At 38.7% G+C, this 17,730-nt stretch overlaps 2 protein-coding genes across 3 annotated transcripts; one reads left to right on the top strand and one right to left on the bottom strand.

Moving 5' to 3' along the window:
* The first annotated feature begins 921 nt into the window (after positions 1-921).
* Positions 922-1,514, top strand: LOC104108818 (uncharacterized). Its single transcript, XM_009617945.4, has one exon. The coding sequence runs from the start codon at positions 1,061-1,063 to the stop codon at positions 1,421-1,423; it is 363 nt and encodes a 120-aa protein (XP_009616240.1). The 5' UTR covers positions 922-1,060; the 3' UTR covers positions 1,424-1,514.
* Positions 1,515-2,046: 532 nt separating this feature from the next.
* Positions 2,047-5,905, bottom strand: LOC104108817 (replication protein A 70 kDa DNA-binding subunit A). 2 transcript variants are annotated; one of them, XM_009617944.4, is made up of 3 exons: positions 5,402-5,536; positions 4,073-4,278; positions 2,047-3,981 (listed from the first exon to the last, which is right to left on the bottom strand). In XM_009617944.4, exon 3 carries the CDS (start codon positions 3,960-3,962, stop codon positions 2,325-2,327), a length of 1,638 nt encoding a protein of 545 aa, XP_009616239.1. In that variant the 5' UTR covers positions 3,963-3,981; positions 4,073-4,278; positions 5,402-5,536; the 3' UTR covers positions 2,047-2,324. The 2 variants fall into 2 exon arrangements, with proteins under 2 accessions (XP_009616239.1, XP_009616238.1); XM_009617943.4 differs by lacking the exon at positions 4,073-4,278 and having other exon boundaries at positions 5,402-5,905.
* Between the last annotated feature and the right edge of the window lie 11,825 nt (positions 5,906-17,730).

Genomic DNA, 17,730 nt, shown 5'->3' on the forward strand with positions numbered 1-17,730 from the left:
CTCATATCGCCTTTGATCACGTGAAACTTTGTTTCCTGGATGGTTCAGGCCACGTTTATTGGTAGGATTATCTCGCCTTTGGTGGTGAGAGACAACTCTGCTAAATAGCCATGCTTGATCCCAGTGGCATACACATGATTTTAGGCCAATGGTATCAGCCTATTATCACAACTGAACTTGTATATATGTGAATTTGAATGAAGGCTCTAGAGGTTATAAGATTTTGCTTCTTGTCCGAAATTGATGTTTATTTGATATTATTTTCTAATAATGTCACTTTTTTTTAATATGTATTATACATGTTCTCTTTAAATATGTATTTGTGGATTGTTTTCAATGAAATTTTGTCGGATGACAGTACCTTGTAAATGGAGGCTCTGCGTCTTCCAGTTTCAGATCTTGCAGTGGATGGTTTACACAAGACTGCGAAATAGCTCCGTTTCCCTTGGTGGTTATTATTATTTTTTTATTTGTCCTTTTGTACTATTTTTTAATTGTGATCCCATTTAAATTTTCAGCTCTAAAGTAAATTCGTTTTTCTTTTCCTTTTTTCACTGTGACTGCCAAGCCCCTCCAAATAAACCCCCTGGTCGAGTTTAGTCACCCTCAGCCAATCTAGGCTATTAGACTATATGACCTAATGTGCAGTTCTAATTCATATATATAGAGAGAGACACACACGATAAGCTATATCCACTTTGAATCTATTAACTCTAATTTTTGAATCTGTCTCTGTTCTACTTATTTCCTCCACTCTCCCCTCTACAATCACAAATTAGAGTGGGATTACCCTCAGGTTTTGTGAATATAAAATTACAACACTTACAATCAGATAACCTTATCCAGGATAACCAAGTAGAATGCGCCACATAGGACGGAGTAGGTGGCAACGCCATTGCGTATTTCCACCTCTCATAGAAAAGCCTTTCTCCATTCTCTCAATCTAACTCGAAATTTTTCTCCTCTCCAAACCAGTCCTTACTAATACCATATTTCTCATTCAGCAAAGTTAGGGATAAAAGGAAACCGCAGAGCAAAGACCAAAAAAGAAAGGCAAATTATGGCTTCTTCTTCTGCAGTTTCCATGGCCATGCCGCTGACTTACACAAGTCAGAAGAGGCAATCAAGTGCTGTGGCTTTCTTGAAGCCATTGCCAGTAAAGCCCTCAAAGAGTAGTGCAGCATCAAAACCAGTTGCAAGGTTTGAAGTCAAGGCTTCACTTAAGGAGAAGGTTGTGACAGGATTGACAGCAGCTGCACTGACTGCTTCCATGGTGATTCCCGACATAGCCGAAGCAGCTGACGGTGTTTCGCCATCCCTCAAGAACTTCTTGCTCAGCATTGTTTCAGGAGGAGTTGTGCTTACTGCAATTGTTAGCGCTGTAATTGGTGTTTCCAACTTTGATCCTGTCAAGCGGACTTAAGAAACAAAATTCTGATATATCTCCACTCTCTTCTTGTATCTATCTAATGTTTCCCCTGATGATTTATGGAGTATAATGTTTACATAACCAATCAATGTGTTATCATAACCAATCAATGTGTTATCTCTACTTTAGCTTATTTCTTCGCATGAAGAAATTCACCTTATCAAAGGAAACATAGAACTGCAGTTTGCTGCTCTCGCACGACTGGGGAGAGCAATACAATTAATTCCGGTTAAAACGCTAGCTAATATCCCTGCCTTTTCACCAACCAAATGATTTTCAGAGAGCTGAGCATAGCAATAGCTAAGACTCAGTAAACCTGTGGATGACTCGTTTATTTACTAAAAACTGAAGAAATCCACCAATGCAAATGATAACATGCCTTATGAGCTTCTCCCGACTCAACATCCAATATTTACATATAAAATAAGAACAGCTGAAAGATTATTCCATTTTATACATCTAGAAATACGAACAACTGAAAGATTATTCCATCCAAGTTGAGTGCTCACTTACAAGAAGGGCAAAAGTGAGAAACACCACTGGCTGGACCGTGGAGAGAACGGATTAAAGGGAGGGGGGGATTACCAAATCAAAAAAAATAAAAAATGTTCTTGTGATGAAGACAAATGAGAATAATATTGTAAATTCAACTATTCAACTCATGGGACAAGAAAAATGAAAATATGCTCCTTCCAAATCAATTGGATACTAAAACTACATTAGACCATTAAGTGGGATTTCAAAGCAAGAATGCAAATAATGCACCTTCCTATGGCGAAGAGAAAAATAATCACCTGACTACAACAATGACTTTTTGCCTATATCTCTCTGAGAAAGAGAGCCAATGGGTTTCCTAAAAATGGATGCAATAAGACTCTCATCTGGCTTCCTTTGTTCAAGAAGGGCAGAATTTTGAAATTAAATCAAGGAGATATCTGCTTTCTGCAGAATGTTTCACTTTCTCTGCCTTGATAACTGTAATCTTCACCTTCTGCTCATCACCATAAAGTTCCTCTTTGATTTTAAGCCTGAATAGAAATTGTGTAAAGAGACATTTTCTAATAATTTCAGAAAATCTGTTACCATCCGCCTCTTCATTCATCATGTGTAGCTCCTTTGCGGGACAACCCAAAATCTCTTCCCCAGATTCCTGGAAAGCTGTCACCCATGTCAACCCAGTATGATCTTGAATTTGAGCTTGAAGAAGGTATCTGTAATCACATTCCTCAAACTCTTGATTGCACCTATCACATTGCCATCTCGAGTTTCCTGACCTGGTAACTTTCTTATTACATTGTCTATCTCCAATCATCAGAGGGCAAGCAGTGTAACAGAAGCTTTCGGTTTTGATGAATGTTATAGTTGCCTTAACTGTAATCCAGTCTGGTTTATCTGACCTACCAAGCCCTTCATCCTTGATCTGAGACACGGTCTTACGTATCTCACTTTTTGATCCTACAGGCATGTTTTCCCTAGATATAGATTGAGAAGCAACATCTTTTCCTCCCTGATCAAACCATTCTCTTAGAGTTTGAGCCTCTGCAAAATCTGGATCTATGAACAGTTGAGTGGAAGAAATGGTTCCAATGGATTTCCCAGTGAAGTCACTAACTTTTGCAGCTTTGACAGCTAAAACAGGGGAAAACCCAGCTTCTGCCATTTCTTGCAGCTTTTGACCTTCCCTGTTACAGAAGTCTCCCCATAGTGTCAGCTCAACACTTCGCCTAGACTGATCCTTTAGATTCAAGATTCTTCTTTGAGTTTCCATTCCATTCTTTCTCAGGATCGGAACAGAAGGATTGACAGCTATTACAATTCCAATCACATCTATGATTGAATTGCTTTCTGCACTTTCAATGTCACTAATAGGTCTAAATGAGAACTGCTGTCTTGGTATAGTGGCATCTTCATCTGGACAGACATCTACGGTTGAAGTTATCTCCAAGAATATTTCCCATTCATTCTTCAGATGGTTGAAGTTCTTCTGAGCAGGTTTCAAGCTGCCTTTTGATATCATGTACACTTTTCCAGCTTCAATTTTGTCATAAAAGCGATCAACAACCGCATTAAAGCAAGTGACACGTATTTCACCCCCATCTGAGTCAAGGAGATCAAATGAGAAGACCTTTCCATCTCCTCTGGAATTATTATAGCGACGTAGATCCCCCTTTGCAGTCACTCTAGCCTTAATAGCCCACCGACCCTGATAGGGGTTCAAAGCAGCAATTGGAATAATGCGGGCAGGTGCTTCATTCTTCATTATTGTCCCATGGCTTTTGTAATTTGGAGGAGGCTGATATGCAGGTTGAATTGCAGGTGGGTAGTTCTGCATGCTATTACCTGAATGTAGGGAGCTCAAATTGTTGCTGTTAGCAAAGCTTGTTTGGCCAGATCTTTGAGCACTCAAGTTACCATTGTTAAAGATTGCAGACCCAGAAACGCCATTAGATATAGCTTTCTGAGCTCCAAAATTAGATTCTACAAGCGCTTTAGGATTCCCAATTATTTCACATTCAGGTATAATAGTTTCCATGTTGATGACAACAATAATTCTGCAAAAGGAAAACAAGATCAACACATCCAGCCCAAGTTCCAATCAAAGGTATAATCCAGATTGATATACGGAAGAAGATAATCCATTACTTCTTATTAGCTAAAATAGACACTTGTTTGATCCCCTAATACACTGCGCCCAATGCACAAAAGTGCCACACTCTTCTAATATGGGACAGCATTTTCGGCACCCAATTCAAGATGACACACCAAGGCAAAGATGTGGCAGTGCAACAATTTCCAAGGGGAAAACTGCTTCATGTTTCTGACACAATCGTCGCGGAACACATAGAAAGCTAACACCAAATCAAAAATGAAACACAATTACCAATTATTGACAAGAAACATGTGTTTTGTTATGTTGCACTACTGCTCATGCTCAAATTATTAAGGAGTAATTCTCCACCATCGAGCCGACCAAAAAATCATTTCCTTCCATGACATTAACCTTCTAGTTAAAGCTCAAACAACAAATCAAAGCCAAATCTAACTTTATGATCGAAATGACATGCGCACACCAGAAAACTTGGACAAAACATAATGAAGTTATACATGCGTATTGCCTTTTGCATATAAAAAGAAGTGCTTATCAATATGATTAAAGGATAATTCCTTATGACGGCATTAACATTCTAGTTAAAGATCGAAACAACAAAATCCAAGCCCAATCTATCAAAGTTAAAATCGGAATGACTAATGTATGGATGATAAACACAAATGTGACCACAAGAGAAGTAGCAGAAAAAATAATGAACTAATATAACTGCATTTTTTTTTTGGGCATAATTGCACATCCAAATCAGCGAGGAGTAATTCTCTACCAAGGCATCAACATTCTAATTAAAGGTAAAACAACAAAAGCAAAGTCAAATCAATCATTTTTTACATTTGAAAGACTTTGTACATGGATAGAAAAAGTACCTTTTTGTTTTGTCTAACTTTCTAACTCTTTATTTTCTCTGAATTATTATATAGATCCCCATGTATATCTTGCCCTTAACCCAATAGAGAAAATTGCTTAATGAAATTCTGTATGACTGGTTGTCAATTTTGAGCGATGCAAAATAAATTCTTTTCTTTCTATTTTGTCTTCAAAATCCATTTTTTGTTTTAGATTTCTGAAATAAAATAAATAGGAAATAGCTGATTAAACAATTAAAATATTTAGACAATAAGTCTTATTACGAGTATCTCTTAATAGGCATTAATTAGTAATCTATTTAAAATAGCAACTAAAAATCACTGATAGCGTAAAAAAACAGTTACACAAGCACGCGCACAACAGAAAAGGAGAACACATAATAAAGCAAATATCACAAAGCTTTATATGCAATTAAAAGTAGAAGCACATGTAATCATATGCACTGTACATATAATATTTCTAACTGAAGCTTGAAGAAAATAATAATAAATTCATACTTGCGATTTTTAACAGTGGTACAAATGTACTCAATCAACTGAATGACGGAGGTTTTGCGAACGCGGCCCGTTTTGACTCGGTCATTAAGCTGAGCAGCCAGCATAGCCTGCTGACTCGACTCAGAATCTGAGATTAGGAGTCCGTACCGATCCGCTGCGGCGCCGATTAGCTTGATGTCCAATACCTGAACCACTGGCTTTGAGTTCACGTCGCCGGCGATAATAGCCGGGATCGCGTTCGCCGTCAAGTTCACAGGCATTCACGAAATTTGAAAATCTCAGTGATAAATCCGAAACAGAAATTTGAATTTGAGAGGATTTTGGGGATAGTGAAGAAATTTCTCGTGAAGACTTGAATTCGAGAATTTATAGAAGCGGGTAGTGAGAGAGTGGAAAGGGAAATGGCGGGTTTACAAACCGACCTATGAGGAAATGACAATATGAGAGTTATCCATTGTACAAAACCCAAATTTGATTTTGACATTGGCTCACTTTTTCACCTGGCCCAGTTTTCTTCATGTGATCCAATGATTATGTGTTACAGACTGTAGTACTAATTTCGATTTTTTTCTATTTTTCTTAAATAATTTCGATCAAATATATGTATCCTTCTTGTACAGGGTAAAATTGATGAGCCATGGGTGGATGCACGATGAATTGACACGTGGAAGTAAAAAATAAGTAAGGTATGAGTCAACAAATAGTTGGCACCACCACGTACACGTGACCGATGCTAAATAAGTTCCGAAGGCATTTAAACCGAGAGCAAAGACTCAAAAGGAAGATATCGTTTGGAAAGGACGGCATTCAATGAGCAGTCGTTACAAAGAATCTTTGCATTAATTCCCCACCATTATGCAGCCATCAAGAGAGGTTTTATTGACATTAAAAAAAAGTTTGATTTGGGGATCTTGCCTCCCTAGATTGAGTTATAAATAGGAGAATTTGTATTCATTGTAAGACATAAAAAATATTATTTGTACACAAAATCCAAAATTTGCTTTTATTCTATTAAATATTTTTTTCTCTTTTTGTTCGTAATATTGTTCTTATTATTGATATCGGAGAAGCTGAGCTCATAGTCAGGCTTGTATTTTCTTCAAGTTATTTTAATCAATTTACTTTTGTTCTTAGTTATTTTATATTCTTGGATCAAATTAATTCACGTTTCTATAAATCACGTTACAAATTCAATTGTACTATTTTAGGGTAAACAGTTTGGCGTCCACCGTGGGGCATAGACAATTGTGTCATTATTTTGATCCATTCATGTGTTATTAACGGATTTTGACGTTTTTTCTTTAGTAAAAATAAAATCAGATATGGCAGCTAACGATGTGAACAACTCTTTCAATGTTGGAACAAACAACGAACATGCAGATGTGTTCCAGCGTGATGATTCAACTAATGAAACTCGCAACGAATGAGATGAAACAACTCTGGTTTGCAAAGAACGAAATCCTTGGCATGTGAGAAGTCCAACTCCTGATGATATGGACGATCAACGTGTTGTTGAAACGGTCAAAGTTTTGAGAGCGCAACAAAGAAAAATTATGAATCATCTCTCAAGACAAGACCGGGTAATGACAGAGTTGAAGCAGGCTCTTTCGGCTACTTCCAATAACTCCAATTGAGGAGTTCGAGTCCCTCCTGGTGTGCCTGCAAATCAATCAACACAGAGAACTGGAAATGTCGCTTCAAGGGAGGAGTTCGGTTTTAATAAAAATGAGGCAACTGGTGCAGGTAGTGGATTCGGGAATGAAAACAACGCCAATGATCCTTTCAAAACCGAACTCATAATATTCGTGAGGGAAATGAATGAACTATTGGAGAAAAATGCTAAAGAATTCCATGCCTGGATGGATCAGATCCATGGAGCACCACCGATGTTGAAGGGACCGGATTCGAAGAAGTATACACAGTTGTCGTTCAAACCGAGTACGGCCTCGGAATTGAATCTGAAAAGATTCAAGATTCCCGATATTCCAAAGTATGATAGGAACTTTGGATTCACAAGATCATATCACAACTTACACTATAGTTGTAAAGGAAAATGATTTGGGATGCATGAGATCAAATCTTGTCTTGTTAAAGAAATTTGGCAAAACTTTAACGAAGGGTGCTTTAACATGGTATTCTCTTTTACTTGAGCATTCGATTGACTCTTTTGAAATACTTTCCGATTCTTTTATTAAGTTCATGTTGGGGCAAGGAAAGTCCAATCTAGGAAAGCAGACATATTCAGAATTACTCAAGGAGAGTCTAAATAGTTACAAGAGTTCGTAATACGGTTTCAAAAGGAGAGGATTCTAATGTCGGCAGTACCAGATGAGTGGGCAGATGAAGCGTTCACCAAAGGTCTTAATCAATTGAGCTTTGATGCCTCCAGAAAATTGAAGGAAGGACTGTTGGCATTTCAGGAAACCACATGGACAGATGTCCACAATCGTTATGAATCAAAATTAGAATTGAAGATGATCAATTGAGTTCTTCGGTGTCGTCCAAGGGTCGCAATCACGATCAGAATCAGAAAAAGTTCAAAACTGATTTCGATGCAGACTAGAGGTCTTCCATAAGTCATTTTCAGCCTTATGAAAGAGCTGAAGAGCGAGGAAATAAAGGATTTTAGACATCAGACATGTTTGTATTAGATAGAAGGACGGATCATGGTCGGAATAGTAGAGCTTTGCAGGAGAAGGAGCTATCGGGGTCCCGGGATTCAGGATAACCCTGGTTATCCGATTACAACTTCTATATCAGCTTGGTAGAGTTATTTTCTGCTATGAGAAACATCAAGGAGTGTAGATTTTCAAAGCCAATTCAGTCGGATCATAGTCAAAGGGATCCTAATCTATGGTGTGAATTTCAAGGAACACATGGCCACATGACTAGGGACTACCGCCATCTTCGGGAAGAGGTTGCAACATTGTTATAGAACGGTCATCTTAGAGAATTTTTGAGTGATCGAGCTAAAAGCGATTATGGGAGGAATCAAGATGATGTGGAACCGGCCAAACCGACTACAAGGTCACCTCACCTAACAATAAACATGATATTTGGTGGTGTTGAAGTAAATGGAGTGATTTTCAACAACAAATAAGATAAAGATAACGGTAACTCATGGAAAGAGGATCCGAGAAGCCTCAGAAGATGATGAAATCACCTTTACGGAATAATATGCTGATGGCCTTCTTTTACCACACAATGATGCTTTGGTAATATCGCTTAATGTTTTAGATTTAAAAATTAAACATGTGTTGGTTGATCCAGGTAGTTCAACCAATATCATTCAATTGAGAGTTTTAGAACAAGCAAAGTTAACAGGAAACATAATTCCGACAACAAAGCTTCTGGCCAGGTTCAACCTAACGAGTGTAATGATCCAAGGAGAGATTTTACTTTACACACATGCCGAAGGCGTAACGAAGACCACTTTGTTCGAAGTGGTGGATGGCTATATGGGATACAATGTGATTCTTGGTAGGCCTTGGATTTGCGAGATGAAGGATGTGACATCAACTTATCATTAGTTGTTAAAATTTCCAACACCAGAGGGGATCAAGCAGATCCAAGGTGATCAACCTGCAGCATGAAAATGAATATAGTGACTTTATCCAGTAGCAAGGTGGAAGGAGCAAGTAAATAGCAACTACAAGAACCAATGTCCTCTTCCATCCCGATTGAAGGTGATGGGGAAGAGGAGTCGTCGGATTTCTATCAGGTACCAAGGTCGTTTCAGGTACCGGAAGAAACAGATGCAACAAGGTCAACCGCAGAGGAGCTCGAACAAGTTGCTTTGTTCTTAGAGTTCTTAGAAAGGAAGTTTCATTTGGGAACAGGGTTGATCCCCAAACTAAGACTTAAAATTATTGATTTTCTTAAAACTAATATAGATTGCTTTGCATGGTCTCATTCAGATATGACAGGTTGGAAATGGTTGTCCACAAGTTGAGTTTGGACCCTAACTTCCCTCTGGTAAAGCAGAAGAAACGATCGATATCTAAAGTCAGGAACAAGTTTGTTAAAGAAGAGGTAATCCGATTACTGAATATAGGTTCAATTCAAGAGGTAAATTATCACGATTGGTTAGCTAACGTAGTGGTTGTTCCTAAAAAGAATAATAAATTTAGAATGTACATAGATTATAAGGATTTAAATAAGGCATGCCCTAAAGATTATTTTCCGTTGCCGAAGATCGACCAAATGATCGATGCTACGGCCGGACATGAGTTGATGAGTTTTGTTGATGCATATTCTGGGTATAACCAAATTAGGATGCACCTGGAAGATCAATAAAAAACTTTGTTCATTACAAATTTTGGCACATATTGTTATAATGCGATGCCTTTTGGGCTTAAGAATGCTGGAGCCACTTATCAAAAACTCGTTAATAAGATGTTCGAACATCAAATTGGTAAAACCATGGAAGTTTATTTTGATGATATGTTGGTTAGGTCTTTTAATGTAGGGGATCATTTCGCTCATCTACAAGAGGCCTTTGATATTCAAAGAAAATACAACATGAAGCTCAATCCTGAAATATGCGTCTTTGGAGTTGGTTTTGGGAAGTATCTTGGCTTCTTGGTTTCACAATGAGGAATTGAAGAGAATCCTAACAAGATTAAGGCCATAGAAGATATACCAGATCAATTGACAAGTGTAAAGGAAGTCTAGAGGTTGACAGGCCGGTTGGCAGCACTTAGTGGATTCATTTCAAGATCTTTAGAGAAGTGTCATAATTTCTTTTTACTCTTGAAGAATAAGAACAATTTTTCGTGGACTCCGGAATGTCAGCAAGCATTGAAAAACCTAAAATCGTGTGTAGTCCTCAGCTGTTATCAAAAACGAAGGAGGGTGAGCACTTGTTAATTTACTTAGTAGTTTAAAGTTTCGGTGAGTATAGTTCTAGTCCGGGAGGAGGAAGGTACACAATTTTCTGTTTATTATGTTAGTAAAATTTTATCGGGAGCGGAGATACATTATCCACACCTGGAAATGTTATCTCTAGCTCTCGTAGTCGGCTCTTAAAAGCTTAGACCTTACTTTCATTATCGCCCCATAACTGTTGTGACGACTTTTTTCTTGAGGAGTGTCCTTCATAAACCTGAATTATCGGGTCGGTTGGTAAATGGCAATTGAAGTTAGTGAATTCGACATTGAATTAAATCCCGGACTACAATTAAGTCATAAGTTTTGATCGACTTTGTGGCTGATTTTAGTCCTGGTATGATGCCTTTAGCTACTAAGGAAGCAATTACAGTATCAGAGACTATTTTCAGTGTATGGACCCTGTTTATGGATGGAGCCTCTAACGTAAAAGGGTCCAGTCTTGGGATAGTATTAACCTCTCCTTCAGGAGAGACCCTGAAACATGCCATTAGAATTGTTCCTTTAACTAACAAAGAAGCCGAGTATGAGGCTTTGGTTGCAGGACTTGAATTAGCCCGGGGACTAGGCTTCAAGGTGATTGAAGTAAAATGCGACTCCCAGATGGTAGCAAACCAGATATATGGAATATTTGACACCAAAGAAGATCGCATGCAGCAGTACTTGAAAAAAGTTCAAGTTTTAGTTTTTGATTTAGTGAATGGTCAGTAATTCACATCCCGAGGGAGGAGAATGTGGAAGCAGACACGTTGGTTTATTTTCTATGGAAATGAAAGGAGTTGATTCTGGTGCAGTTGCTTAGCTATTGCATTCGGTCCTGGATGTGGATGGGTATTGCAAAGTTAACTCGACCAACCTAATTCGGGATTGGCGAAACGAGTTTATAGAATATTACATGGAAATTTCCCGAAGATCCTAAAGCTTCCTGAGCATTATGAACTAAAGTTGATCGATATTGCCTTGTCGATGGAAAATTATACCGAAGGTCTTTTCAAGGTTCGTTGGCTTGGTGTTTAAGGACATTAGAGGCTGATGATGTGTTGAGAGAAGTTCACAAAGGGGTGTGCAAAAATCATTCCGGTGCGGACTCGTTGGTTCTTAAGCTAATAAGGGTTGGTTACTATTGGCCCCGAATGGAACAATCGCGAAGGCATTTTTACAAAAATATGATAAGTGTCAACGTCATTCGCAATTAGTGCATCATTCGGAAGAGCTCTTTTATTCAGAGGTGTCACCATAGCCATTCATGAAATGGGGGATGGACATAGTTGGTCCTTTGCCTCAAGGGCCCCGACAGGTAAAATTACTTTTAGTTTTAACTGACTATTTCACTAAATGGGTTGAAGCAGATGCTTACAAAAATATTGGAGAGAGAAAAGTGTTTGATTTCATTTGGGATCACATCATTTGTCGGTTTGGAGTACCAAAAGAAATTGCTTGTGACAATGGGCCACAATTTATAGGTTTCAAAGTCACAGAGTTTTTGGAAGGATTGAAGATCAAAAGGATCACATCTTCTCCATATCATCTAAGTGATAATGGAAAATCAGTGTAAACCAACAAAGTTATAATCCAAAACGTTAAAAAAAAATTAGAGGATGCTAAATGTAATTGGCCAGAAGAGCTATCAGGTGTGTTATGTGCATATCGAACAACGACAAAGCCAAGCACAGGAGAAACACCATTTTCCCTTACGTACGACGCAGAGGCTTTTTTGATTCCGGTAGAGATTAGAGAACCGACCATAAGGTATTCCTGGGAAAACAAGGAGGCAAATAATGAAGCACTATTAATTAACTTGGATTTGCTTGAAGAGCATCGAAATTTAGCGTATGTGAGGATGGTGTCACAAAAATAAGAATGGAAAGATATTATAACCATAGAGTAAATATTTGATACTTTAAAGTAGGGGATTTGATTTTGTAGAGAGCAACCCAAAGCACACAAGAAATCAATGCTGGTAAGCTAGGACCAACATGAGAAGGACCTTATCAGATTTCAGCTATAACCGGTAAAGACTCATATCAGTTAAAAAATCAAGATGGAGTAAGATTGCCAAGAAATTAGAACGTGACTCGCCTCAAAAGGTATTATTGTTGAAGATCCTTGTTGATACTGAAAGTATGTGCTGCACGTTTTTCCTTTCGTCTATTTTTTGCCCCAATTGGATTTTTGGTGCAAGATTTTTTAACGAGGCAGTAACATAAAGCATACTACAAAGAAGGATCATCGACGATATCAAGAATTCCAGTATCCGAATTCTCATACTTAGCATCCGACCACTGGGGGAAAACCATAATATATTAGAACGCTAAAAGTGTCATGAAGATCGAGGATTGTTAGAACTAGAAATTTTATTGTATCAGGACCGGGGACTACATGATCAACCCCATAGAAATAAGTTGTACAAGTTAGCCACATGTATTGGAAGATTTATTTACCTAAGCACATAAATGTTTATGAAAATATACTTTTGGAAATGGAAGGAAATAATCAAAGTCCTTTTGTTTTTTTCTTATTTCTTGTCCAAGTGATATGTTAACATATTTTTCGTTTGAAAATTAGTTAAACTTCAAATGCTTATGCCAGAATGAACAGGAAACGTCATCTTCAAGAGCACCGTAAACATAAAGTCCCTCTCTTATGAAACCCTCATAGTCAAAGGGTAGACACCGGAAGTATGAATGCCCAGGTTTAAAGTTATCGAATGCAAACAATTCCCGAACTTTATTTAATATTAAAATAAAATATTCCACACAGAAATTAGGCAAAAGATGCCTTTTAATTATTGAAAATGTCAAACTCAATAGAAGTTTTAGCATAGTTACAATATATATATATATATATATATATATATACACATATCAATTGGTTTTGCCTGCGGAGTCTAAAGGAAGAGAAGTATCTTCTGCATTTTTGTAGATGAAAGCAGTTCAACTCAAAATATATTATTGCTGAAGATCCTTGTTGGTACTGAAAGTATGTGCTGCACTCTTTTTCCCTTTGTCCACTTTTTATCCCAATCAACTTTTTTCTGGCATGGTTTTTAACAAGGCATCGATGTAAACCATACTGCGAAGGAAGGATCATCGGCAAAGGTAAGACCTTCGGTATCAAGGAACTAAAAGTTCTTCCGCCGATGGGATCGATGACCATGAGCTCATATGGCAAAACACTTGTGGATGGTTAAATAATCTTTAGTTTGACGGAAAATCTCTCCTCCAAAATCTCAAACAGATTATTTAATCATTCACAGGTTGTCTCCAACGATGAAGCAACAATATAAAGTATAAAATGAATGGAAAGGCATTCGATGAATGCAAGACTTCCAATGTTTGAATTCTCGTACTTAGCATTCGAACACTGGGGAGATAATGCATGATATGACACCAAGAGTGCCACCAAAATCGGGGACTATTAGAACCGAAATCAATGTCTTATCGGGACCGGGGACTGCGTGATCAGCTTCGTAGGAATAAGTTATACAAGTTAGCCACATGTTTTAGCAGCTTTAAGCAAATGAATATTTATGTAAGTGTACTTTTGAATTAGAAGGAATAAATTAAAGTCCTTTTGTTTTTATCCTATTTCTTATCCGAATGATAAGTCATTTTATTTTATCATTTGAGAGTTAACAAAAACTTCAAATGCTTGTGACGTAATGAACATGAGACATCATCTTCAAGAGTACCGTAAACATAAGAGACTTGTATTATGAAACCCTCATAGTAAAAGGTAGATTCTGTAAGTGTTTATTCCCGGAATCAAAAGCTATCGGATGCAAAAATGTTCCCGAAGCTTTATCAATCAAACGTAAAGAGAATCTTTTTGCACAACACTTAATCAAAATGTTCTTTTATTTATTAAAGTTCCAAACTTAGTAAGACTTTTTGGCATAATTACAAAAGATAAAAGAATTTTCTTATACATTATTCTTTTCTGCCAGAACCCGAAAGGAGAGAGGGGTCTTCATTCTCCCTGGTGGAAGAAGGTTGTTCCGCTGCCGGTTCGGGGTCTTCATCCTCTTTGGTATTCCCTTTGGTTCCCGAATACTCAGAACTAGTATTCGAGGAGTCAGTTTCAGTGGGCCGAAAAGGATGATTCTCACAAGCAGTTAACTCCAGTCTTTAGGCCTAGTCAATGCAGTCATCGATATTGGCAATGCCTTCTCTAGACTCCTCCAAAGTCTTCCTCTTCATATGATACATGGCGTAGATTTTCTCGAAGACAATGGAGTCTTCTTAGTTCTGGAGTTTTGCTCGGAGTTTGTCAATTTTGCCCTGAAGCTCTTCATTTTCAGCCTTTATTACACTGAGTCTGGAATCAAGCTCAACATTGGTGGTTGAGTGAAGTCGGATTTGCTCTATGACTCTCTTAATCGTCTCTTCCATTTTGGCCCTCCTTTTTTCGGCAGCAGTGGCCTCCTCGATTTTAGTATGTAAGCCAGCCTCCAAGTTCTTAACTTCTTCTATGAAGGCAAACTCATGCTCGGCAATAGCTGTCACAACATCGTGAAGCTCGCCCCATTTAGCCTTCGCTTCCTTGAGGTTCTTGTAAAGTTGGGCGGCTTCTTGACTATGTGCTATCATGTCTTGCTCGGACTGTTGCAATTGGGCCTCAAGCTCATCTATTTGAGCGACTTTGGTCACCAGCACCGGGAGATGCTTAGCAAGTTGATTCCTCTCAGCCAACAGTTAGTCTCGTTCCAAAGCAAGCTCTTACTTGTCTAGATTTAACCTCTGTAGGCACTCGGAGGCAAGAAAGTTGGCTTGAAGAAGGGATAAAACCAAGGTTATTACTTCGAAATGTAAATTGAAAGAAAGTGGAAAATAGCGAGATTGTTGCCTGCGCCGAGCAGTGCATGCTATTATTTATGAGGCACTCCCCCAAAAGAGAGTCCATATTCTTAAGTCTTTCGCTGAAGCCATCGGCTTCAAGTAATTGGCAAGATTCACAGGCTTGGAGAGCATATGTCACTCATTCAAAACCAAAATAGTAGCACTTCACCTTCCACGAGGATCTTGGGAAGGTGCCGAATAATTATTTCCCAAGATCCCTTAGTTAGGAGATCGTGGAGGAGTGGCATTCACATCTTATTCGGCTGATGCCAGTGGAGGAGAAGCAATCTGTACTGGTGGAGAAGGGACAACTGGTGTCTATGGATAGGAAGCCGTTGGTGTAGATGACGATGAGGCAGCTGGTACGAAGGGGGAGACAGTTATAGTCAGCTCAGTAGCCGGTGATACAGAAAGGTCATGGGCCGAATGCCTCAGACCGGGAGCATTGGCAGGGATCGAAAAATGGGAATCAACATTTTCAACCAAACCCATCTCCCCCAGAGCGCCTGAACTTCCTTTGACCATGGATTTTGAAGCTCTACCGACTGAGCACCCGGTTGTGCTGATGAAGACCTTTTTCTTCTTTGAAGAGGGGCACCTTCATCATTAGCCCTTCTTCATCATAAATAACCACTGTGACTGGTTCAATTGCTGATCTTTTCACTCTCTTCTATTGAGTCCCAGTCGAGAGGTTTGCTTCTTCTTTGATTTCATACTTTTAGACTGGGCACTCCGAGATGAGGCATCCTTACCGGAGGCTCAAGCAGATCCATGAACCCTACTTTGGTTAAGGGAATTCTAAAATACCCGCTCGGCTTCCTCGGGGTCATCGAGGGCATCGACATCAGGGCACAAGACAAAACCCCGCAAAATCCCTATGCAAACTAGAAGACAATTAGTGAATTATTCTTAAGATTTTTACATAGATAAGATTGAGAGAAAGAAGAATCTTGCTTACCATGGTTCTTGGCTCTCCACCCGTATTTGGGAGCCATTTATTTCCATTATCGGGTTTCCAGAGTAGTGATATCTAATATTTTTTGAACCCACCAGGCCATTCCTTCAACTTGTGGTGGTTCCTAATAGGTAGATGGAACGAAGAAAATAAAATGTCAGTTAAGGAGAAAGTTTTTGCACGAAGAAAGGAAAACAAATATACGAAGACTTACAAAAAGGTTTTCATGATTCGGGAACAACTGACATTGTAGACGGGATGATGTCCCCGGTAGCTATGACGACGAATCGTTCCATCCACCCACGATCATTATCATCCTCAACACTAGTGAGAAGAGCGTGGTGACCATGCTTGCTGAATTTTAGCACACCCCGCGGAAAATCTTGGTGGAGTAAAGATTCATCACGTGCGCAAGAGTCAGGGTTTCCCCAGTCTCAGAGCACAACTGGCGAAGGCAAGCCACTGTATGCCATATAGATGGGCCGACTATGCCAAGCAAACCTGGTACCGATGGCAGAACTCTAAGATTATTGGGTCGATTCCTTCACGCGACCCCAAGGTGAAGGGACCCAAAATGAAGGGGTATGTATAGATATACATGAACCTCGCTCTGGAGTAGGTAACTCGTTCAACCTAATTTGGGGCGAAGATTTCAATATTGTTGCAGTTAAAATCCTCCCTCACAACAGGGATTCTAGAAGGTGAATAGAGGAGGGGTACCTACGAACATGCCAAAACCTCCCACTTGTGGGATCTGCAAGTGCTTTTTGCTTTTGGAGATCAGACGCAGTACTAAGGTGAAGTGGAATGATGATATTTACGGTTGGAAATTCAGACTCGGCATCAACCTCTTTGGTTTTATTTTTTTTGGACCTCCACCGAAGAGAATGCCAGTATTTTCAAAGATAGCAGTGCAAGAAAACATGGTGGTAAAGATCAGTAAAGAAGTTTTTACTAAGAAAGTTAAACGTTATAGAGAATTTCTAAAGAAATTTAGAGAAGGAAAAAGAGTTGTGAAAGTAGTGAAAGTGAAGAAGTAAAAATGATGAGTAGCAGATAAGTTATATATGACAAAAATCGTGGTCATGGTTGCCTAAAACACCAGCAAAAATACATGCTGAATCCCAGGGAGACCGTTCGGGTACTTTCCCGCCAAGAAAAGAATGCTCATCTACTTCCCGATAACACTGAGTTGCGTCACCGAAAAATAGGGGGACTATCTACATGGGGTGAAATTGGTTGATAACAGGTGGTCAAATGGTGAGGTGACACGTGGAACCGAAGACAAACAAAATATAAGTCAGCAAATAACTTGCATCTGGTACGAAGTGTGTAACCGGTACAAGATCGATCTTGAAGGAAGCATAACTGATAATAAAGATTCAAAGGTTTGACATCGGATAGTATTTAATGAGCAAGTGTTACAGATAATATCTGCATTTAAAGCCAGTCGTTATATACCCATCAATGACGTTTTTATTGTCATTCAAGAGAAGCTTGATTTTAGGATCTTGTCTCCCTAAGTACATTGATAAATAGCAGGACTAACAACCATTATTGGGACGTGAAATATTCTGCACTCAAAATTTATAATTTATTATCTTGTTATGTTCGATCTAAACAGTTTCACAATTGCTTTTGCTTTTTTT

Source organism: Nicotiana tomentosiformis, chromosome 5 (genome assembly GCF_000390325.3).
Source record: "Nicotiana tomentosiformis chromosome 5, ASM39032v3, whole genome shotgun sequence".
Classification (NCBI taxonomy): Eukaryota; Viridiplantae; Streptophyta; class Magnoliopsida; order Solanales; family Solanaceae; genus Nicotiana; species Nicotiana tomentosiformis.

Coding starts and splice junctions, on each gene's coding strand:
- LOC104108818 (XM_009617945.4), top strand. CDS start 1,061: ATGGCTTCTTCTTCTGCAGTTTCCATGGCCATGCCGCTGACTTACACA.
- LOC104108817 (XM_009617943.4), bottom strand. CDS start 5,661: ATGCCTGTGAACTTGACGGCGAACGCGATCCCGGCTATTATCGCCGGC. Junction 3,982..5,401: donor ACCACTGTTAAAAATCGCAA/GTATGAATTTAT, acceptor TTCCTTTTGCAG/AATTATTGTTGTCATCAACA.